General features: G+C 39.8%; 2 protein-coding genes across 6 annotated transcripts in view; both read left to right on the top strand.

The window, feature by feature from the left end:
- Positions 1-14536: 14536 nt before the first annotated feature.
- On the top strand, positions 14537-21137 carry lactb2 (lactamase, beta 2). The gene is made up of 7 exons (XM_075482178.1): positions 14537-14778; positions 16583-16743; positions 16971-17091; positions 17181-17359; positions 18763-18911; positions 20075-20162; positions 20311-21137. Exons 1-7 carry the CDS (start codon positions 14657-14659, stop codon positions 20352-20354), a joined length of 864 nt encoding a protein of 287 aa, XP_075338293.1. The 5' UTR covers positions 14537-14656; the 3' UTR covers positions 20355-21137.
- Positions 21138-22575: 1438 nt separating this feature from the next.
- Positions 22576-24375, top strand: part of LOC142398663 (nuclear receptor coactivator 2-like) — a 91387-nt gene continuing 89587 nt past the window's right edge. For all 5 annotated transcript variants that reach the window (XM_075482754.1, XM_075482752.1, XM_075482755.1 and 2 more), the window contains exon 1: positions 22576-22676. The gene's annotated coding sequence lies outside the window, so the exon portion shown is untranslated. The remainder of the gene's footprint in view (positions 22677-24375) is intronic.

Here is a 24375-nt window from a genome sequence, read left to right as displayed (position 1 = left end):
TTACTTTTCAGGTATCAGAGGTGCCATGTTCAGAGGGATCTTTTATATTAGTTGAATTTTATATTAACTTGATATCATCTTTTCTTGAGTCGCACATGACAGATGAAGGGCTTGATTCCAGCATGATATACGAACTGAATCTGGAGAAGAAAAAGAAGCCTCATCTGAAATTCCCTTTCCTACGAGTAACCCATAATGTGACTGTCTTAAACCGTGGTTGTTTAACTTTTTTTTCACTGTTATACTCCACTAATAGTTTTCCCAGTTTAACTTATGTTAAAAAATTAGCATCTCAAATGAGAGCAGCGAGGTAGATCACTGCGATCAGACATGCAGCAACCGGTCACCGAGGACCCCTTCTGACGCGTCTTTTGAACCAAGCTGATACCTGCGTTTACAGAGGCACGATGACACAGTGCACTGGAAAAAAAAATGGTCCTCCAAAAATAAGTAAAAAAAAAAACAACAAAACAACAAATACAAGACGTTTTTTCTTGAAATAAGCAAAAAAAAATAATAATAAATCTGCCAATGGAACTAGTGAAAATTGGCTTGTCGAGATTTCTTGAAATAAAATGTGATATTTAGGACTTTTGAGATGAAAGTGATCTTGAAATTAGCTTAAAAACCTCTTCAAATGAAAAAATAAAGCTTGTTTCATGTGAAATCCAACTCAAAACAGGATGTTTTCAAGACTTTTTCACTTAACAAGATATTCCAGATGTATTGTCTTAAAACAAGTCCCTATATCTGGCTGAAATGTTCCTTGTTAGGCAGTTGTGTCTTATATCAAGTGTAATGAGATACTCAATGAGACAAATATACTTGGTAAGATTTAGATTTTTTCCAGTATGAGGTCCTACTCCGTTATAAGCAAAGAAGTCAAACCATCTCATCATTGTGATAAACAAGTGGAAGTAAATGAGGGCATGCAAAATCTGTATTCTACACCTAAAGTTGCACGACACAATTTGCTTTTGAGAGCTCAAGTTTTTTGATTAAAGACCAAAGAAATCATCGTCATAGCTAGAGTGATCAGCACTCTAAAGAACTGACCAGAAACCAGAGATGGGGACTCAAGTCACTGTGACTTGGACTCAAGTCGACTCGAGTTGCTGTTTTGATGACTTGTGACTTGACAAAAAAATAAAAGACTTGAGATTTGACAGTTAAAGACTCGGCACTTGACTTGACTCGAGACACGATGACTTGAGTGTTAAGCATCTAGCATAATTTCAAACTTTGTTCCTCATTTGAAGATCCATTCTGACCAGTAAGTGCTTGATAAATTAGCTAATATGAACCTGTTAGCCTAGTCGGTAGTTAGCTAACGTTAGCTTGATATGATACGGGGTGGACAGGTTGGACACATTGGCCAATGATGTTTACTGACAATTACTTATATCTTGTCTTTTCACTTTATTAAGATCAGATTCTGCAGGTAAAATTGCAATAAGGTGACTTGACTTGAGACAGGACTTGACCAAGAAAAAATTACTTGGGACTTACTTGAGACTTGAAAGCTAAGACTTGAGACTTGCACATGTGTGACGTGGTCCCATCTCTGCCAGAAACTGCTTCTTTCACCTAAGGAACATTGCCAAATTAAGGTCACTGGTCTCGAAGGCTGAACTTATGATTATCCGTGCTTTTATTTCCTCTCGATAAGACTACTATAACAGCCCTTTTTATGTGTTTTAATAAGAAAGACCTGGATCGTCTCCAGACTGCACAGAATGCAGCTGCACGGCTTTTAACTCTTACTAAGAAAAGAGCCCACACATCAGCCCAGTTTTAACATCCCTGCATTGGCTTCCAGTCCATTTTAGAATCCATTTTAAAATACTGGTCCTTACTTTTAGAGCCCTACATGATCTGATCTCTGATCTGATTTGTTACCGTACATCTGCCCATACTCTGAGATCAGAGGTGGTTGGTTGTTCCTCACACACACTTCCACACTCGAGGAGACCCAAACTCTGGAACGCCTTGCTGCTTTCACTGAGGTGCTCTGAATCTGTGGACTCTTTTAAGAAGCAGCTGAAAACTTTTTATTTAAGCAAGCTTTTAGTTAGACAGTAGTGAACGTACCTATGTCTCCAGTTATATATATATATATTTTTTTTCTTCATCTTGGTATGGTCTTTTGTCTTTTATGATGGCGTTTTCTTATAATTGTTTAATGTATTTGATTGTAAAGCACTTTGGGATCTTTATCTGTGAAAGGTGCTATATAAATAAAGTTTACTTACTTACATAAAAGTAAAATTTATCACTCTGTTACTTGCTGGACGAACATTAGGTGTTGAAATTATGTGTAAGAACCAAAGAAAGCAAATAACTTCTCTTCCATTGACCAAGTTGTCCTGGTGACGAGTTTTGCTCCTGAAGAAAAAAAAGATTGTTGGAAAAAAATATATATATGTATATATATATATATATTCTTTTAAAGTAATGTCAGACTAACCAAATGATATATTCTCATGAGTATGAACAAGTAGTGTTTTTCCTAATTCTATCTCTGAAAAGTGATCGTAACCTTAAAACATTTAAAAGTGATGTAATGGACTCCTTGTTTAAGGTCCGAATGAAACACTTTGCAGAATTCCATTTGGTTTCTCATATTTACACTGGAAAAAAATGCCCCTCCAAAAACAAGTTTTAAAAAAAGCAACAAATGCAAGATGTTTTTGCTTGAAATAAGAAAAAAATAAAAGTCTGCCAATGGAACTAGTGAAAATCGGCTTGTAGAATAGAAAAATACTTTATTCATCCCCCAATGGGGCTTCTTGTCAAGATTCTTGAAATAAGATGTGATATTTAGGACTTTTGAGATAAAAGTGACCTTGAAATTAGCTTAAAAACCTCTAAATGTCAAAAAAAGCTTGTTCATGACTTAAAACAAGATGTTTAAGACTTTTTCCACTTAAGATATTCAAGATGTATTGTCTTCAAACAAGTCCCTATATCTGGCTGAAATAGTACTTGTTAGTCAGTTGTGTCTTATATCAAGTGTAATGAGATATTTTGACTAGAAATGAGACTAAATTACTTGATAAGATTTAGATTTTTTTCCAGTGTACACTAAAACTCCCTCCGAAAAAGCCTCGTCTGCTCTGATTGGACGGCTCCAGCAGCTTGATCAGACGCTGCCAATCATTCTGCTTCCAGTATGCTGAAACTGCCCGTCATGCAGACAGAGTCAGCCATTTTTTTCCTCCCAACAGTTTTCAGGGGAAATTCAAACTGCTTGAAAGCTCTCATGAATCAAAGTGTGTTAGAATTTCAATATACCACAACAACTTACATCATTTGGCGTTTTAACAGTAAAATAGGAGCTTGCTCGTTTATTTTTCCTCAACGGGGGCACACGAGCTGAATCACCATGTGCAATAAACTATTGGGGTAGCCTTGGCTCAGGTGAGAGAGCGGTTGTCTTGCAACTGGAAAGGTTGGCAGTTAAATCCCCATTGGGTCCATGTGTTGGCGTGTCCAGGAGCAAAACATTAGGCCCCACATGGCCTCCAGTTTGTTCAGTGTGAGATTGTTGAGAGATTAGCTCAATACCAGTGCTGTGTGAATGGGAAACACTTGTAAAGTCCTACCTCAGTAAATAGACCAGATTTATATAGTGCCTTTTTGAACCTATTTGTCAAGAATTTGAAGCCAAATGCAAGATTATACGATACTAATAAACTGGGATTTTCTGGCCCCAGGGGAACTAAAAAGCTGCATGCATTGGTATGTTGTATTACTGACATGAGTTACTCAGATACCGGCACTGAAAAGGTGCAGTTTTTTTTTATTTAAGACCTACAGGGGAAAAAAAAAAAAAAAAAAAAAAGGACTGATCTGACTGCTTAGGCTGAAACTAATTAAAAGAAAAGGAACCATGTGCAGTCATAGTCATTTAAAGATGCAAGAAATTGAGATTATATTGAATAATGTATTTTTTCCAAATGGAATTTATTATTTTTTTTTCCCTGTATCAATCGAAAAATAATTAAATTTGAAATAAAATTGAAACATACGAGCAAATAAAATGGCAGATTAGGCATTTCATCTCAGAATCTCCCGGCAGAGTCATTATGAAAGGAAATTGAGATGCACCTTTAGATGCATCAAATCATTATCGGGTGAACTGAATCAAATCCCGAGGCAAACAAAGATTCACAGCTCAAGTTCTGAGGGCTTTTTATGGGTTATGAAGACATGAGAGCGCTCTGAAGGACAACACAGATCCAAGGGCTTTTTTCTTTGTTGAAAGATAGAAACACTAAACTGAAGAATGAAGGGAAAAGTAAATCCTTCCGTCTTATTTAAATTTGATAAACCTTCGGTTTTATCGCCACTCCATTCCTGGGTTGTGTTTTTGTTGTAATTACGGCAGATTCTGGTGTCTCGCTTACACATTCAGCCAATCAATCACTCCAACTTGCATCGTCTAGACTGATCATTATACTGTTTAAAAAAACAAAAAAAAAACAAATAAAAAAACCAATCACCATGCAGCTGCTTCAAAGAGAAAAATCTCCAATGGGGCAGAATAAAAGCTATACGAACCACAGTATAAAAGGTTTTCTGCACTTTAACGGGACAATTTCTGGAGAGAAAGTTGCTGTATTTGAAAATATAATTCCCACAATGTTGCAGGCACAATTATTCACACTTGTTAGCAGTCGGTGTCTAACCCACTGCAGACAGTTTCCTGACGGGAGCGCTGAAGTTAAAAGCTGGAAACAAGAAGAGCAAAACTGTGGCAATTCAAAGCAACTCGAATCTGAAAAAGGGAATTCTTAAAGGGATAGTTCGCCTCTTTTGACATGAAGCTGTATGACATCCCATATTAGCAACATCATTTATGAACATTTTCTAACCCCCTGCTTGCCTGTGAGCCGAGTTCCAGCCTCGTTTTGGCGTTGACGAAGATAGTCCGGCGAGTTGGCTGGGGCTTAAAAAAATAAAGCGTTTTGCTTCTCAAAACAATATGCGTTCAAAAGGGTAATACATTTTCGGGATCAACTGCCAGATTTTACAAGGCCTGGCAGCCTTTCATCACAAACGTAGAGAACTGCGGGCTGGATTTAACAATTTGAGGTTTATTGTGTCCGGAGCTGAGTGTTGCCGTAGCGTGGGATGCGCCAACTTTAATTGATTGCGCCCGATTTATTTTGACCCCCTTTTTTTTCATTTTATGCATTTGTTTTTTTTTTTTCTGGCCCCCCATTGTTAGGAATTGTAATTTTTATTTCGTTATTTCTCGCCTGTCGGCAGCAGGCAGTGATACAAGGGAGAGAAAATAAGGCCAAGTGATTGTGAGGTCTGACTTTTTCCTGGAGAACGATTTTGATGCAAATGTATTACTCTGTTGAGCGCATATTGTTTTGAGAAGCAAAACGCTTTATTTTTTAAACCCCAGCCAACTAGCCGGACTACCTTCATCAACACCAAAACGAGGCTGGAACTCGGCTCACAGGACGCAGCAGGGGGTAAGAACATGTTCATAAATGATATTGCTAATATGGGATGTAATACAGCTTCATGTCAAAAGAGGCGAACTATCCCTTTAACTGTTCAAACATGTGCTATATTACGCCACAATCACCTCTACAGCAAACAGTCGTTTAAATTTCCACCACAACTCCGCTTTCCAATTACAACACCGTGTGGGAGCCATGTCACATGGACCCAGTCTATGCAACTGATGCAGAAGAGAGGCGGTGTAAATATTCCCGATGTAGTGTTTGCTCAAACTGCTTTTTTAGGTTCAAGATGAAAAACTCCCAACGGAGAAGCTTCAGATTCTCAAAACGGAGAGCACTCTGCAAGATAAGTAACAACCCCATTTAAGTTTAGTGAATAAAAAGTCCAATTTTACTCATCAAGCAGACAAATTAATACACAATGACAACGTATAACAAGTTTGAGGGCCTCACAATCTGATTTATACATATTGGAGTAATAAATACCTACATGATAACTTCTAAACATAAGTGAGGATTTGTGGAGAGCTCAGACTCCCACATTTACACTCTATACCATTCCTGACCCCCACTCCCACCTTCTCCAACGTCCCCAAACCCCCCCACCCCAGTCATTTACATTTATATTGAATTAAGCCATGGTGGAAAGCGAGTGGAGGCAGCCGAGACTGATTATAATGGGAGATTATGGCCCGACTGCACCACCATTATGTCGTGTAATTACAAAGAGAGAGAGGATGGAGCGCTTGGATTCCCAGATGCCAGGATCTATTTCATTTAGGGAAATAATGCCTCTCTGCTTTCCCCTCCACTTATTCTACCTGTAAATATTACACACAGGCGAATTCCCCCCTCCGGTGTTACGCTGGTCTTTATGGGTCGCAATTTATTGTAGACAAATATCATACAAGGCATTAAGGAAGATGTGTGGGTCCCCCAAAAGGCTTTTACCACTGCATCTCGATCCGCTTTATGGCCTCTTTTGATTGCATCGATCTGGTGGTGTAATGCATGTAGGATTACCGGTCATGCACTCTGGAGAAAATCTAATGTGTTCAACATAATGTAAAGCCCGTTTGAAGAGATCATCCTTTGTGTTTCTCCTTATAAAGCACTGAGGGTGACAGCTTGGTAATTCTATGGACAGTCTGAGTCATTTCTGTAATATGTGAACTGTAATAGCGAGGGATGCATTGCCATGTTAAAAGGAAATTACAGGGAGCACAAATCAATTATATGTTCCCCCTTTAAATAACAATTAAGCTAATTTTCTAAGGCTCAAAAGCAACCAATAAGAGTTTCAGTCAGTTAAGAACAACTCCTTGTTGCCAGCTCTCATCAAGTGAGATTAAACCGCTTTAATAATGGAGCATTTAACAGATATTACAGTTGATCAGAAGGTTTACACACACTGAGAAACAACTTTTTAAAGCGTGTCCAGGACTGGTATGGACAGAATGGGAAGGCGTGCAACCAATATAATGGTAAAACCAACATTATATACTAATGAGGAGCTGCAGGAAATAGGTAAGAAGTTCAACCATGTATCTATTTAAAAGCCTTGCTTTAACATTGGCCTGCATGCGCATACTCTTCAGCATTTCAGGTCAGCCACTTTTGGTCCTACCCAACATCTATGAGGTTTTAAATGATCCCAAACTGATAACCATTAACAGCAGTAAGTCACATTTTAAAGCTCACATCATAAGTAAGAAAAAAGAAGGAGTTCATGCCGTCTTTAGGTTTCAAGCTACATCCAGTTACACCACTAGTACGTTAGCTGATGGTAGTGTAACAGTGGTGTGGTCTGTACCTTTGTTGTCCTAACATTATCAAACCCAGTTTTAAATGAGGATTCAGTGATGGGGTAAGAAAAATAAAAACTGGACTGAATGCTACAGATGAAACAAGAAAAAAAAGCCTCACAGTTTGAGTAAAATCCTGCAGTTTCAGACCAGGCTGGTCGAAGCTCAACTTTCAGTGGATCACGAATCATGAATGTAAAGCATCTTGTAGAAATAAAGACTTTCGTATATATTGGATACTATACTCAAAATCAAGCTATGGGAACACGGTGGGACAGATAGAAGATCTGATAGAAAATATTCACATTATTCAATAAACCTTACTGACTTTATTCCTGCCAGAGACTTTGTCCTACACTTGCCTGGAATGCACAGTTCATGGAAATTAACTGCAATAATCTAGAATTTGCCTCAATTCTGTCAACAACAAGGTGTTGGAAACATTCCTCAGAGATTTTGGTCCATATTGACATGATAGCATCATGATAGCTGCTGCAGATCTGTCGGCTGCACATCTATGATGCAAATCTCCCGTTCCACCACATCCCAAAGGTGCTCTGTAGGACTGAGATCTGGAGACTGTGGAGGCCATTGGAGTCCAGTGAACTCATTGTGATGTTCAAGAAACCAGTTTGAGATGAGATGAGCTTTGTGACATGGTGCATTATCCTGCTGGAATCAGCCACCAGAAGATGGCTCATAAAGGGATGGATAAATTAATTGTAAAAATATCTATACACACACACACACGTATAGATACGTTAACACGTTAAATTTAACATATTTATAAAACGTGCGCACGTTAATCTTGCCTAAAAAGCTTATTTTGCGTTAAAGGAATAGTTCTCCTCTTTTGACATGAAGCTGTATGACATCCCATATTAACAATATAATTTATGAACATTTTCTTACCCCCTGCTGCATCCTGTGAGCAGAGTTCCAGCCTCGTTTTGGCGTTGAAGGTAGTCCGGCTAGTAGGCTGGGGCCACAAAAATAAAGCGTTTTGCTTTTCAAAACAATATGCGTTCAAAAGAGTAATACATTTGCATCACAAAATCGTCCCTCCAGAAAAAGTCAGACCTTACAATCGCTATGTGCTATTTTCTCTACCTTCATATCAATGCGTTCAGCCACCTGCCGATAGCCGCACCTGTTACGTGTTTGCTGCTCGGTCTGCACAGCACGCAGTGATACCAAGGGAGAGAAAATAGCACCAAGCGATTGTGAGGTCTGACTTTTTCTGGAGGGACGATTTTGTGATGCAAATGTATTACTCTTTTGAACGCATATTATTTTGAGAAGCAAAACGCTTTATTTTTTAAACCCCAGCCAACTAGCCGGACTACCTTCATCAACACCAAAACGAGGCTGGAACTCTGCTCACAGGACGCAGCAGGGGGTAAGTCAATGTTCATAAATGATATTGCTAATATGGGATGTCATACAGCTTCATGTCAAAAGAGGCGAACTATCCCTTAAGAGGCAAAATTTCAGTTAACTTAACTCGTCAGACCAGGCAGCGTTTTTCCAGTCTTCTATTGTCCAGTTCTGGCGAGTGAGTGAATTGTAGTCTCAGTTTCCTGTTGTCAGCTGACAGGAGCGGCACCCGGTGTGGTCTCCTGCTAGCCTGGGCGAAAGCCGACTGTTGACTCTGTCAAACAGTCTGGGAAAACCCAAGAGGAATCCGTTTCCATGGAGGGCGGGACCTTACCCAGCAACTTAAATTCATTGGAGTAACGGAGTTCCCTTAACCAATCATAATGTTTAGAAATGACGTTGGTTATGCGCCGAGGTTCATGCTTACTCTCGCGAGGCTCTAGCTCGCGAATCACGCTTCCCACATCCGCTTTCATTATACCGGTACCATTTGATAAATCAAACCTTTCCCAAAGCCAGTTGGAAGGAGAGCTTCGACATCCTTGCCACTAACAATATTGAAGAGGCATTCCTCTTGCTCTCGTTTTAATTGTGTAATGATCTCCAGAGTTGAGACAACTTCATGGATAGCTTCTGGCGTTCTTCCGTCCCCATGTTTATTTCCGCTGCGGTTGAACTACAATTATATGGACTACAATGGACTCCGCGCGTGAGTTCTGCGTCACCACTCGCAACTGTTTGCTGATTGGCAAAACACTGAGCGAACCGAGGTAGGGGGATTTGGCCAGACTATGTGCGGAGCCAAAATCTTTGGGCGGAAGTACGTAGGATGGCGTCGCCAGGCTAGTCTCCTGCTGCTGCAGCCCATCTCCTTCAAGCTTCCACCTGTTGTGCGTTCAGAGATGGTTTTCTGCGTTCCTTGGTTGGAACGAGCGCTTATTTCAGTTACTGTTGCCTTCCCATCATCCGTCTGCCTATTCTCCTCTGACCTCTCACATCAACAAGGCATTTTCACTGGATATTTTCTCTTTTTTGGACCATTGTGTGTAAACCCCAGAGATGAAAATCTCAGCAGATCAGCAGTTTCTGACACACTCATACCAGCCCGTCTGGCACCAACAACCATGCCACGTTCAAAGTCCCTTAAATCCCCGTTCTGATGCTCAGTTTCAGCAGGTTGTCTTGACCACCTCTACATGCCTAAATGCATGTTTGTAGCTGTTTGTGTTAACAAGCAATTTAACATGTGTACCTTATAAAGTGGCCGGTAAATATATATATATATTCATTACTTAACTTTACAGCAGAAATAATTCATACAAAGACAGGAATTCAGGGGGGAAAAAAAAGAATATTGAGGAGAGATCTGCACAAATAAAACACTGATGATGAATGAGAGGAAAAAAGAACAGAGACAGGTGCAAAGAAAATCTCACTGAATAATACATGCAATATATATTTCATAAAAATACGGTATGCACAGATGGTAGAACAGTAGTGTGTTGGCCTGTCAAACGAAGCTGCGCTGTTCAGCACTGTCATGGTGAACGTATAAGAATCATGTCCTAAATCAGTGCCTGAGACAGCGACACCGAATGAGCCGACTGGAAAATGAGCCCTGCTGTTTCTGCGCTGCATCGTTTCTCAATCCTCTTAAGTTCTAGATGCTCTCCAACACACCCGATTCAGATCTCAGCGCATCATCAAGCTCTGCAGAATCTCCTCAACGACCTATTTATCGGAAACATGGACTAAAAAAAACACTGCTATAGGATACAGAGTCATAAAAACTACCTCCCCTAGTTTCTCTGGACACCGTTTTTATTTAAACAAATTAAGTAAACTCTACTTGTTTTTCATAGGCAGGAACATCATTTTACTCAAAATTTTAAGTAAATTTTATATATCTGTAGTATTTGCTGTTATGAAGTAACTTAGTAGATTTAAACGATACACTTTCAGAGTAAAGTTTATGTAGTATTTCTAGGTTTATGTACATACAACTATTAAACATTAAAATTGTATGAGGAAACCTAAGTAAAACTTACTCTTCCCCCATAATGCATGAAATATCTTAACTTATCTAGACTGTTGCCTGATTTTAAATTCATTTAAATGATTTTATGTTTCTCTTTATATTATTTTATGTATTTTTAATGCTTCTTCCACTCCCTGTTGCAATGCTTTTATTTTATGTAAAGCACTTTGAACTGTTTGTACATGAAATGTGCTATACAAATAAATTTGATTTGATTTGATAATTCATGTATTACGTTAATAAAATGTTTAATTTTACTTAAGAAGCTCTAGTTCTTACTGAATCTTAAAAATATAAAAGGTAGAAATTACGACAGTTACTCTAATAGAGTTTACTTCACCAAAAAGTCACTTTTTTCTGTGTACAAAAACTACTGGAGGTACTGAACCCAATGTGTAGTTATGTTATTTCATGGAGAATTACACACACATATATATATATATATATATATATATGTAATGTAAATCATGAAAGTTACTTTAAATGTTCATTATCAAGAATGGCAATTCAAAAGAACATTGGAAAAAATGCCTCACACACCTTCCTGCCCTCATATGTATTTATATGAATCACACTTAATATGATTGTATGAAAATAATCAAGCGCCACTTTAAATGTTGCAGCCACACAGAATAATCTCCCTCCATTTCACAAAGGATGGTCCAGTGTTTCCTGGACAAAAGGAGGTAATAAAGTGTAATTTAAGTGCCTCTCTCTTAGCATGAAGAGAACACAACATGATCTTTATCATGCCTGCCACCCAGATCATTTCACTCAGTTAGGAGCTCCTACAGCAAAGAAAAGCAACAGGAACCACAGTGGGTCGGGATGGATTGGAACAGTTTGCTCACTTACCTTCTGCTCGTCTGCAAAGGTCTCCAGGTTGGGATTAAAGGTGATTCCAAACATTTGGATGAGTTCGTCTTGGTGGCACCACAGCCCAATAAATGACAGTTTCAGATAAATGGGTCTCGTTGACATTCAGAAGCAGATGATTCCTGCTGTGCCACTTTGGAAGTTTTCAACTATCACAACCCGCTACATCTCCAGTGACATTTCAGTGCAAGGGTCCAAGGAAACACATAGACTGCATTGTGTTGATTGGGTTTATTGGCTGCACCTGTGAAGGTGAGCAGCCTGGAGCTGCTTGCAGTGGGACTGCTGCTCCTCTTGTTGCTACAGCTTTTTACAGGTGCCACAACAGAGTTGTCAGACACCAGAAACTGAGACTGAAAAGTCCCTGTAGCACTCCTGTGTTGCTAACCACCACAGGCAGGTCCCCAGACACAGAAACTGCCTGTACTGCAGTCACCAGTCAAGGAAACAGTTGACAAGCTGAGAATCCTTATTTGCCTCCAACTTGGAAATAGTTGGATTTTTGTAAAAGTACTGGACGAATCGGAAAAACACGACTGTGCCACGCAGAAAAAGAATCCAGGTGAGAGTTTGGGCTAGTACTACTTCAGAGTAGGGCTGGGCAACGATTAAAATGTTTAATCTAATAAATCACATGATTTCCCTGATTAATCACGATTAATCGCATTTGTACGCAAAATCCAAAAATGAATTCAAAAGTAGTGTATAGCTTTTAGCATTTAGTTTTATTTTAAATGTGCTGCCATATGAATGAAAGTGCCATAACATTTGTTGTGCAAACACACTTTTAACATCAGCATCTTCCTGTAGTTTTTATGTAGAAGCCTCGCTCCACTGTCTGTTTCCTTGAATGACTTGCTGCTATAAGTTGTGTGTTTTGCCTTTAAGTGATATTTTAGACTGGAACTACAACGCTGAGAAGACAATTCAACTTGGCAGTGTTTACAGATGACTTTGGTTCTGTCGACTCCGCCGTCTGGAAGAACTTTAAAATGAAAATGGCCGAGTAAAAGTTCCGTACCCTTCTCCATGTTTGGTGGATCCGCCGATTACTTTCTTTTCTGGTTCCACAGCAGACAGTAACAGACTTTTACAAAATAAAAGCCTGTGAGCAACAGACTTACAATAATAAAATAAAAAAACAGGGGTGGTTTGTGGCATAGTGGGTTGAGCAGGCGCCCCATGTACAGAGGCTATAGTCCTCGCTGCAGCTGGCCCCGGTTCGAGTCCCGTATGCTGTGTGTTGTTCCCCCTCTCTCTGCCCCCTGCTTCCTGTCTCTCTGAACTTTCCTATCCATTAAAGGAACAAAAGCCCCCCCCAAAAAAGAAAAAAAGTGCAATAAAATATTTATCGGCGTTAAATAATTGACGAGTTAACGCGATAATAACGAGTTAACTCGCCCAGGCCTACTTCAGAGACATGGCAGCTTCATCCACTCCCAGGTGTGGTTGATGATTAAACTGGATTCCACCTTTGGTCCAGCTGCACTGTCCTGTTTCCACAGAAAACACATTATCCTGAAACCAATATGGGTCCAAGTCCACAAAGTTTTCAGTTCTGTAGTATTCAACAGTACAAATGTGTCACAGTGGAACAGAGATTTAATCCTGAATATTTGTAATGCCTCAGAGATGACAGAGCGCTGGATGAATGGACGCACAGAATGAATAATCCAAGACAGAACTATTTCTCAAGTTCACGTTTGGATCTTTTCTTTGAGACTGAGTCGGTAAAGTTTCAAGGACAAGTCTAAACAAAAAGTATCTGTCAACAAATCTGAAAGATAGTAGGATAGTCTGTATTACACAAGAAAATTAAAGGACAGTGAAGACGATGTCTCTTTTATTTCCATTTTCTGGCGCTTTGGCACTAAGTTGCAGTGTGTGGAGATGAGCTGAGTTGACTTTAAGGTCCAAATCACCTCATTTTATAGGGATTTTTCTTAGATAAGTGTCCACTTTTCACCAAGATGCATAAAAGTTAAACTCAAACTCTAACAAATCCTTTAAAAAAAAAAAAAAAAGACTTATTTGTGAGATCATTAAAACCGGAAGAAAGGTAACCTAGGTGTTGCTTTGGACTCCTCTTATTGGTTTCATTCATGTTAGTTATTGAGGAAGTTACCTTCCATCCTTCATGGTGCTCACATGGATTTATTTAATCTGTTTTACATTCCCACCAAACAGTTGGAGAGGAAAGGAGACCGTACACAGGTGAGCATTTCAGAGGAGATGGCTGACTCATGACATGTTCATATTTGGTTAACTTGATAAGAGATCCTGAGCAATAATGTGTCTTGACTACAGAAGTACAACATCAGCATTTCCCTTTAAGACGTGGTAGTGGGTGGTCTTAAAACAGCTTGTTATCATTTTGTTTTTGTTTCGTGTCAGCTGTAATCCTAACGTTTACATAAACCTTTATATTTTGAGGGCGGTAACAACAGTCCTTCAGCCACATAGCTCTGATATTTGAGCTCTGTGAGGAGTTTATATGATTAAACTATTTCTGATAATCCAGAACATGTAGATTCGGACAGTACAATGGCTCCACCTAGTGTTTAAATCTGACTGGGGCCTGTTCAGCTGTTCCGAGTAGATCTAAAAGCTTCCTTTGATTTTATGGGAGAAACAAATGAAGGATTTATTTATTTATTTATGCGAGGATGCAACTTCTGTGATCCCCTAAAGCTAATGTAATGTATACATGAGAGTTTATCTTGTCTTTATACTGTTTGATTTCAACAAGGACAACAAATGTTCTTACAATATTTAGTTCTGATAACCCATTTATCTTCATAGAAATTCAATTATCCTGTCAAAATTCCTTGAGATCGCGATCATGTAGTTTCAGTTCTCATTAATCAAGCACACCAAAATAAACTAACCATACTTTTTGGAGGTTACTCGTAACGGCTGCTTTTATTTTGAAGGCTGTTTTGGTACTCACCGGAAATAGACGCTTTACCCACGCGTGGGTTCCGTAGTATATCTGTCGGACAAGGTTCATGGGTGTTCTTGAACTTTGACTTCTTCTCTTGTTGCTTTGTTGTCCTTTAGCAGACGCCACACCGGTTATGAGTGCCATGATTCCCCGGATAGAGCAGCTGTCTGCTCGGGTTGTTCGGGTTTTAGGCTGCAACCCGGGACCGATGACTCTGCAGGGAACCAACACTTACCTGGTCGGCACTGGGGAAAGGTGACTCCAAGACCTACGTTAGCTTTCTTTATGGTTTCCAAATGAAATGTGATTTGACTTGTCTGTCCTTTCATATTATTTGTATCTAAAGACTTTCATCCGGCTAAAACCGTTTGAAAAACCGTGATGACGCAACCTGTTATCTCATAGAAAAGTACGTCACGCCAAATTCAATTCGATTTTTTTAAACTTCTAGGTTTACTTAGTGTTTAGGAATTATCTTCACACTGTTTACATGAGTGGAGGTGAATAATGAATAATCATAATGTTTTAATCACTTCGGCGTCCATTTTTCATCGGGTTAATTGATCATTTTACAACGACTTGCAGTTATATGACCAGGTTTTTCTCTTATTTCCCTCAGTTCTTTTGACTGTTTTGGCTATAGCTTTCACTTTTAATTTCTGTTCTATCATGCCTGCCAACGGCTATATATACATCCAACATGCAAAGTATCTTCCGTAAAGATGAAGTACTGATAAATGATTTATGATAAATGATTGGGGCTGTATGGATGCCATCAACAGTAGGAAGCTGAATTTCACCAAAAGAAACATGCTTGTCAACATGTACTGTGACTACTGAAGCAGATCATGATACTCTCCATAGGATTTCAGTCGAATCTCACACACGTCTCTTTTAGCCTGGCAAGGATGAAACGCACAACGATGACCTCCCTTTTAATGCCTTTTCATTTCATGACATTTCGGGCCAACACGGCCCATTCTCAGGGAGTTTAACATAGGGGTGTACTCACTTTTGTACCAGCATAATTTCACAAAAATGGACAAATATGTCATTTAAGTTATATTATTGACCTTTCTTTTCTGTTGTAAGCTCAACAGATGTTGTATTAAACTTACTCTATGCACGTTTTGGGAATAACTTGTGTGTGTATTAAAATATTGTTCAAAATGTTACTTTTCAACAGGGGTGTACTCATTTTCACTGTGCACTGTATATAGTTAAAGGGATAGTTCGCCTCTTTTGACATGAAGCTGTATGACATCCCATATTAACAACATCATTTATGAACATTTTCTTACCCCCTGCTGCGTCCTGTGAGCAGAGTTCCAGCCTCGATTTGGCGTTGACGAATCTAGTCCGGCTAGTTGGCTGGGGCCACAAAAATAAAGCGTTTGGCTTCTCAAAACAATATGCGTTCAAAAGAGTAATACATTTGCATCACAAAATCGTTCTCCAGGATAAAGTCAGACCTCACAATCTCTTGGCCCTATTTTCTCTCTTCGTATCACTGCGTGCTGCTGCCTGCCGAGAGCCGCGCCTGTTACGGTGTTTCCTGCTACGATTTTGTGATGCAAATGTATTACTCTTTTGAATACATATTGTTTTGAGAAGCAAAACGCTTTATTTTTGTGGCCCCAGCCAACTAGCCGGACTACTTTCGTCAACACCAAAACGAGGCTGGAACTCTGCTCACAGGACGCAGCAGGGGGTAAGAAAATGTTCATAAATGGTATTATTAATATGGGACGTCACACAGCTTCATGTCAAAAGAGGCGAACTATCCCTTTAAGTAAAAACAGAAATCCTCATGTAGGTCCTGTGCTCTCACTCTTCTGTCCAGCTTCATGAGCTTTAATTCTGGAGACTGTGCCGGTCTTTTTTTCCCTCGTTGTTTTCGGGTTATTGTTTCTCAGTAAGATGACCCCAACCGGGAAGATGACTTCTTTTGTTACGGGCATTTTTTTTTTGCATATTGCGCCATCTGAGGTTATTTACTGGGCTCCAACTCCAGCTAGAAAAATGTGGACACTCAAAAACCTTGTTTCTGGTGTTCCAGACGTGTGCTGATAGACGCCGGAGAGCCTGCTGTGCCTGAATACATCAACAACCTGAAAAGTGCTCTGGGGCAGTTCAACGCCAGCATCCAGGAGATCATCGTCACACACTGGCATCAGGACCACACCGGAGGAGTGGAAGATATCTGCAGAGACATCACAGGTTCGGGCTGCATGCACCGCTTCATTCAGCTCTGATTATAATTCCTTATTTCTGAATGATACCGACCCTGGAAATCTGTCCGTAATGACACCTTTACAGGCTCAGATCTGCTTTCAGTCACATTAAATAAACGGTAAACATGTCAGCTGCTTATTTGTCAGTATTTCTCCGTTTTTTTTTTTTTTTTTTTTTCTTTTTCTTTTTTTTTTTTTTTCTCTCTCCTGCAGGACCTGAGGTCCGAGTCAGCAAACTGCCGCGCTCCATTCAGGTGACAGAGACGGCCGGAAACAAGAGTTACACTTACCTAAAGGATGGAGATGTGATCCAGACAGAGGGAGCCACTCTCAGGTCAGTTCAGTTCAGACAGGAAATGATCCAAGAGGAAAACCGGAGTTAGTTATGAGCTAATAAGAGCTTTTTTTTTTCTTCTGTTGCAGAGTGCTGTTCACCCCGGGCCACACTGACGACCACATGGCCTTGTTGCTGGAGGAGGAGCGGGTGCTTTTCTCTGGAGACTGCATCCTGGGCGAGGGCACCGCCGTGTTTGAGGATCTCTACGACTACATGAAGTCTCTGAAGATCCTGCTGGACTCCAAGGCCGACCTCATCTACCCCGGTGAGTCAGGACACCGTTATTATAATATATCTAACCCACATGTGTTCTCACACTCAAAGATTCTCACTTTCACCCCCTTGAAACTGCCCAGAGTAACCACACACTAAGAGCTGAGAAAGCCTCAGTGGTGGTAACAGAAGAGAGGCATTATGGGTAAAAATGGAGATGATGCTCTTTGGTCCAAGGTTTAAACCTCCAACTTCTCAGCTTTTTGATTTTGCTTCATTCTTTAATGTTCATTCTCACCATTCAAATATGCTTAAAGGGATAGTTCGCCTCTTTTGACGAAGCTGTATGACAGCCCATATTAGCAACATCATTTATGAACATTTTCTGCTGCGTCCTGTGAGCCGAGTTCCAGCCTCGTTTTGGCGTTGACGAAGGTAGTCCGGCTAGTTGGCTGGGGCCACAACAATAAAGCGTCTTGTTTCTCAAAACAATATGCGTTCAAAAGAGTAATACATTTGCATCACAAAATCGTTCTCCAGAAAAAGTCAGACCTCACAATCGCTTGGCCCTATTTTCTCTCCCTTCGTATCACTGCGTGCTGTTCAGGCTGAGCAGTAAACACCGTAACAGGTGCGGCTGTCGCTAGGTGGCTGAACGCATTGATATCAAGGGAGAGAAAATAGCGCCAAGCGATTGTGAGGTCTGACTTTTCCTGGAGAACGATTTTGTGATGCAAATGTATTACTCTTTTGAACGCATATTGTTTTGAGAAGCAAAACGCTTTATTTTTCAAACCCCAGCCAACTAGCCGGACTACCTTCGTCAACACCAAAACGAGGCTGGAACTCGGCTCACAGTACGCAGCGGGGGGTAAGAAAATGTTCATAAATGATATTGCTAATATGGGATGTCATACAGCTTCATGTCAAAAGAGGCAAACTATCCCTTTAATTTAAAAGAACCAGATTAGTAATAAAGCAAACACCTACTTTTAAAACTTCTGGACAGTGAATCTTTGGCACTTTTGAGCCACAGAATTTTGCTTTTGCATCATTTTTTTGGAAATGGGAGATAACAGAAAGTTTTGATGGAGGATTTTCATCAATTCTGGTACAAAGCGCCCACTTTGAATCGGGGATCACGTGTTAGGAAGTTGGCCATCAGAACTCACTCTATCCTAACTGAAACATATTGTTGCTTATAAGTCAAAAACACTAATTATGACAAAATGTCTCTAGTTTCTTGGATTGAAAGTTGAAATTTGCTCCAAAAGCTTCTTGTTTCCCAACGATCAGTCGTTAAAACGCACAGCTTGATGGCAGAAATAAATCGTTTCACTGTATGGTTCAAAAAGGCATTTCTGGTTCCCACCTTGATGAAAACTGCGCAGGTTAAGGCGCCACAAAGCGACTGAAGGCTTTGGCTTCACTCCTGCTCCGCTGCTCTCTGTGCAGGTCACGGGCCGGTGGTTCAGGATGCCGGCTCCAAGATCAAACACTACATCAGCCACCGGGACCAGAGAGAACAACAGATCCTGGCAGCCGTTCAGGACGGGGCAGGAAAGCCTTTCTCCTCCATGGAGCTGGTCAAGGTCGTCTATAAGGTCAAGACAAACCCCTCTGTTACTTTGATGCTCTTTCCTGCCTGTTGCTAAGGACACTCCAGCCAAAATCACTTACCTACAACACCTAAACCAAACCAAAGCAGATGGAAAATATAGTCTGCGTTAATCCAAGTCGGCGTGTTTAAGGGCATCTACCCAGGTTGGAAGTAAAATTAGATTAAAAATTAGGGCTGGGCAATGATTCAAATTTTTTATCTAATTAATCACATGATTTCCCTGATGAATCGATTTGTACGCAAAATCCCAAAATGAATCCAAAAGTAGTGTATAGCTTTTAGCATTTAGTTTTATTTTAAATGTGCTGCCATATGTATGAAAGTGCCATAACATTTGTTGTGCAAACACACTTTTAACATCAGCATCTTTCTGTAGTTTTTATGTAGAAGCCTCGCTCCACTGTCTGTTTCCTTGAATGACTTGCTGCTATCAGTTGTGTGTTTTGCCTTTAAGTGATATTTTAGACTGGAACTACTACGCTGAGAAGACAATTCAACTTGGCAGTGTTTACAGATGACTTTGGTTCTGTCGACTCCGCCGTCTGGAAGAACTTTAAAATGAAAATGGCCGAGTAAAAGTTCCGTACCCTTCTCCATGTTTGGTGGATCCGCCGATTACTTTCTTTTCCGGTTCCACAGCAGACAGCAACAGACTTTTACAAAATAAAAGCCTGTGAGCAACAGACTTTTACAATAACAAAATAAATAATAAAACAAGGGTGGTTTGTGGCGTAGTGGGTTGAGCAGGCGCCCCATGTACAGAGGCTACAGTCCCCGGTTCGAGTCCCACATCGGACAGCCCTGTGTTGCATGTTGTTCCCCCTCTCTGCCTCCTGCTTCCTGTCTCTCTGAACTTTCATATCCATTAAAGGCACAAAAGCCCCCCAATTTTTTTTTTTTTTTTTTTAAATTTTAAAATAAATAAATAAATAAAAACTGCTTTAATGCGCGATAAAATATTTATCAGCGTTAAATAATTAACTAGTTAACCTGCCCGGCCCTAATAAAAATCTATAATTAAGTACATCAATAAGTATGCTAAGTTATCAGACTTCTGCCTGCAGCCGTTCACACACGTCCTGCGCTTCACTTTGCTGTTTGGTCAGTGAAAACTGACACTGATTGTGTTTGGTGCTCTTCTTCCAGGACACGCCTGAACACCTGCACCAAGCAGCTAACGTGAACTTAGTCCATCACTTAAAGAAACTGGAGAAGGAAGGCAAGATCAGTCTGGGTATGTCGCCGCTTTGTACCGTCTTTAAAGGTGTTGAAAAGAAAAAAAAGGTCATTTCCAGCTAAATAGACACCTGTTGCCTGTATGAAATTAGGCTTTGCACTCTGACTGAGGCCTAAAGTGTCAGTGCAAACTTGTTTTCCCACAGTGAACGACTCTTCAGAGAAGATCAAATGGAGGAGTAATCTATGAAGACCACCAGCTCCAGAGATGAAACCAACCCAAGCTGAGCTTTTGTGCCTTTTTGAGACTTTCGGTGTTATTTTTGTGATCAGATGCTTGATTTACAGATTTCCTAAATAGAAAAGATCTGTTGCTTTGGAGGTTTTCCGGCTCGGAGCATACACATGAACACCAGTTGGGACTTATGAGGACTCAGCTGTAGCTTGTGTCAACGTTCAACAAGGCAAAAACTCTGTCTAAAGGTCAGCTGGCTGCTGCCTGTCCCGCAGTGTGACCAGTCTGCCACAACGCGTCCTCGCTTCCTGCATGGATTCCTATATACAGCATACACTGCCCTGCATATCACTGACTATAATTACTGATGAAGCCCTGAGGATGACTGCTTTCAAAATGTCCATCGGTGAATTATTGTTTGTTCTGTGGTTGGAACCTTCCCGGCATCTCCGGACAGCTTTTTACACGCATAACGGAGAATTAGTGGCTGAACTGTTTAAGTTTGGTGTGTGTGTGCTTCGGACAGAAACTCTCCAACTCTTTTAGGTTCGTCTTCCCCCAGACCAACACTTTTTTTATGCTCTTTGCAGACTTGGCTGAAGCGTCATGTGAACTTTGTCACAGAAATGCTGCACACTTTTCCAGTGGGTCACTAGGTGGCAGCATGTGTTAATAATCCGAGCAGCCAATCAAAATAAAGCGAACTAAATGCTGCAAAAATGATTAGAAATGTTTTATTTTCTTGAAACTTTGTCAAATGAATGAATGAATAAATAAAAGAGCATTTGTGTTGTAGAATATTTGCTCTATATAAACATGCATTTCTTTAGTTAACATATAAAAGTAGGGGCTTGAACAGCTGACTATGACCCTAACTCGATCACTATGAACCCATATCCCATTAGCAACAAAGAGAGCTCTTGTGTGACCTCTTGAACTTTGGCCAAGCCGTCCCACCCCTCCCAGTGACTCTCATCAGTTTTCATGTTGACTCATGACTGATGCAAAACGCCTGCATGGGGACTGACTTTCTTTTTGATTCTGTGTTTTTTTTTTTATCGGTACCCAATCTGCTTTTGTGTTGGAATGACTTACAGTAAAGAAAACCTGAGATGCCAACACACACAGGACATTAATGAAGATTCAAGATTCAAAGGTTTATTACCATATGTGCAGTTAGAAACGTGTTTCCCTGTACAACGAAATTCTTTACTTAGTTGCCCGCACTGGATGTCCAAATATAATAAAAGATAAGATAAAATAAGCATGCAACAACAATAAATATAGAAATAAAAATATAGAAATCTAGCTTGTGAACTCTAAAGACCTACAAAAACGTAAGTGTGTGGACAGTAACGGGGCAATTTTACATGCCTAATACATGCCTAAAAAGGGTATTACTATTATATAACAATATCTCTTTCAAAAGACCCGTTGAATCCTAATGGCCAATACTGAATTATCACGTTTTAATAGCAGTAAACTAGTCTGAAAATAAGGTGCACTGGAAAAAAATCAGTCTTACCAAGTATTTGTCTCATTTCTAGTCAAAATATCTCATTACACTTAATATAAGACACAACTGCCTAACAAGTACCATTTCAGCCAGATATAGGGACTTGTTTTAATACAATACATCTGGAATATCTTGTTAAGTGAAAAAGTCTTGAAAACAAATTGTTTTGAGTCACATATCATATGAAACGAGGATTTTTCTTTACATTTGAAGAGGTTTTTAAGCTAATTTCAAGATCACTTTTATCTCAAAAGTCCTAAATGTCACATCTTATTTCAAGAAATCTTGTGAAGCCGATTTTCACTAGTTCCATTGGCAGATTTTTTGCTTATTTCAAGCAAAAACGTCTTGTATTTGTTGTTTTTTTACTTATTTTTGGAGAGGCATTTTTTTTTTCTTCCAGTGTGGAAGAAGCTTCTAATGGATTCTGTAAGCCTCTTTACTTATTAATCAGAAAAAAAACTAAACCTAACGATGTGTTTTCTCTGAAACTTGCATGCAGAAATGGGAAGTTTTCAGCTCGTGGTTTTCTCACGTTATAAAACTGTCAGCAGCAGCAGAGTGTTTGGTGTGAGGAGGTGGAGACGGAATGGAAGTAGAGACACCCAGCTCTGTGGTAATGAGATGAGAGGAGGTGGAGGTGGTGGTGTAGAGGGAGGAGGAGGAGGAGGACGAGGAGGGGGGTCTACTGGTAAAGATAAACAGCCGAGGAACCTCTGAGCCAGATGAACATGGCGGCTCCGGCTCTGGACGCTCCTGCCGCTCTGTCCCGCTGACCAGCACCTTCACAACGGAGGCACCCATGGCCGCTCAACTCTCAGGTAAGTTTCCCGTCATTCCCTGCCTGACCCCCCTCCCAACTGCTCCTTCAGTCCCACCCCCCACCCCCAATATAATTCCCAGCTCAAACAGTCGCGTACAAGGCTTGTGCATTTTTTTTTTTTTTTTTTCTCTTGTCAGTTTATATCGAGGTTATCACACTTGAAGATGCTTTGTATTTACCGTTAGAGCATTTTTTCTTTCTGTGGGGTAATAAGAATATACCACGGGGTTAACTAGTGTCCAGGAAATAACGTTCCCTGGTCGAGAGAAGCGACAACTGGAGTTTTTTTTTGTTTTGTTTTTTTTTTTGCAGGCAGTGCGACAGCCAACAAGCGTCTGGGTTCGTTGGAGTTGAAATTCACCGTCAGTTAAAAAAAAAAAAAATCTGGGTTCATTTTCACGTAGATTTATGAGACTGAAAGCAAACGTGTTGTTTTTTTTTTTTACAGTGAACATTTCAAGTTATTCCGTAACCGGTTTCGTGTCGCTTGGACTTCCTTAAACAACTTAAACGTCAAGCCGGATAAATATGATCTTCCGCTTCCGGTGTGGAGTTTCAGAACAAAATACGATTAAATTTGACAAGTAAGAACTTTTTCAGGTGGGTTACTTTTTATTTTTCTAGTAAATGGCCAATTGGTAGCAGGTTGATTAATCAAATCAAATTTATTTATATAGCACATTTCATAAAAGCATTGCAGCATGGAGTGTAATAAGCATTAACATACATAAAAGAATATAAAGAGAAACAAATGAAATAATTTAAATGAATTTAAAAACAAGCAACAGTCAAGATAAGTTAAAAGATATCGTGCAGATGTCATGCATAGACACATGAGAACAGAAATGTTTTTAACCTGGATTTAAAAATGTCTCCATTTGGTGAAAGTTTAATCTCCACTGGCAGTTTGTTCCACTTGTTTGCAGCATAACAGCTAAATGCTGCTTCTCCATGTTTAGTCTGGACTGGATTATGTACATGGGCTTATTCAAGTATGTTTAAATTGTGTTGACGCTGTATTATGTATTACAGGCGGTTTTGTTTTGATGGTTTGTTAATTGAGATGAGATCATTTTCAGAATTTTCTGCCAAATAAAGGGTAGCTGTTGACCAATGATCATCATTTGCCATTATATAGATCATGACCACATCCAAGGTGGTTGTATCTGGATACTTAAGAGTATATTTCATTTGGAGTTTTATTTTTTTAATGTACTTACGGTTTTCCTGTGGTGAAAGCTTGTCGCTTTGTTAACGCAACAGACTTTGGGAAGAATTTTTGGTTATTTAAAAAGTTTAAATTCCAGCTTTAAGCAGGGATCTAAGTGGAAATAAAATAATGCCTTAGCAAAAATAAAAAATATTCTCCACAGATTTTAAACAAGAATAGCTTCCCTAGTCAAAGGCTTTCTTGGAAAAGTCTTTGGAGCCCAGTATCTGTGAACATGGTCAGGCATCCCTTTTGCACAAATGGCTGCTGGTAAAGAGCCAAATGTGGGTTACCAAGGGGATTAAAAACAAATGCATCCAACATACAAGTCATGTAAATGTGTTTTTAAATGACTACGACTGAGTGTTTTGCCTTCTTTCTGGCAGCAGGTTCAGTGTGCAGGCGTTTTTTTTTTTTTTTTTTTTTTTTTTTTCAAACACAAATAAACCCTATGTAACACAGAGTGTGTTTTCCATTTCTCTCCGGC

The sequence above is a fragment of the Odontesthes bonariensis genome, chromosome 14 (assembly GCF_027942865.1).
Source record: "Odontesthes bonariensis isolate fOdoBon6 chromosome 14, fOdoBon6.hap1, whole genome shotgun sequence".
Classification (NCBI taxonomy): Eukaryota; Metazoa; Chordata; class Actinopteri; order Atheriniformes; family Atherinopsidae; genus Odontesthes; species Odontesthes bonariensis.
Note: the sequence above shows the minus strand (reverse complement) of the source record. Positions and strands in the feature narration are given on the sequence as shown.

Excerpts from the sequence above, each read along its gene's own strand:
- lactb2 (XM_075482178.1), top strand. The coding sequence starts at position 14,657 with ATGAGTGCCATGATTCCCCGGATAGAGCAGCTGTCTGCTCGGGTTGTT. Across the intron at positions 14,779-16,582 it reads CTGGTCGGCACTGGGGAAAG|ACGTGTGCTGATAGACGCCG; the intron begins GTGACTCCAAGA and ends CTGGTGTTCCAG. Across the intron at positions 17,360-18,762 it reads GGCCGACCTCATCTACCCCG|GTCACGGGCCGGTGGTTCAG; the intron begins GTGAGTCAGGAC and ends CTCTCTGTGCAG.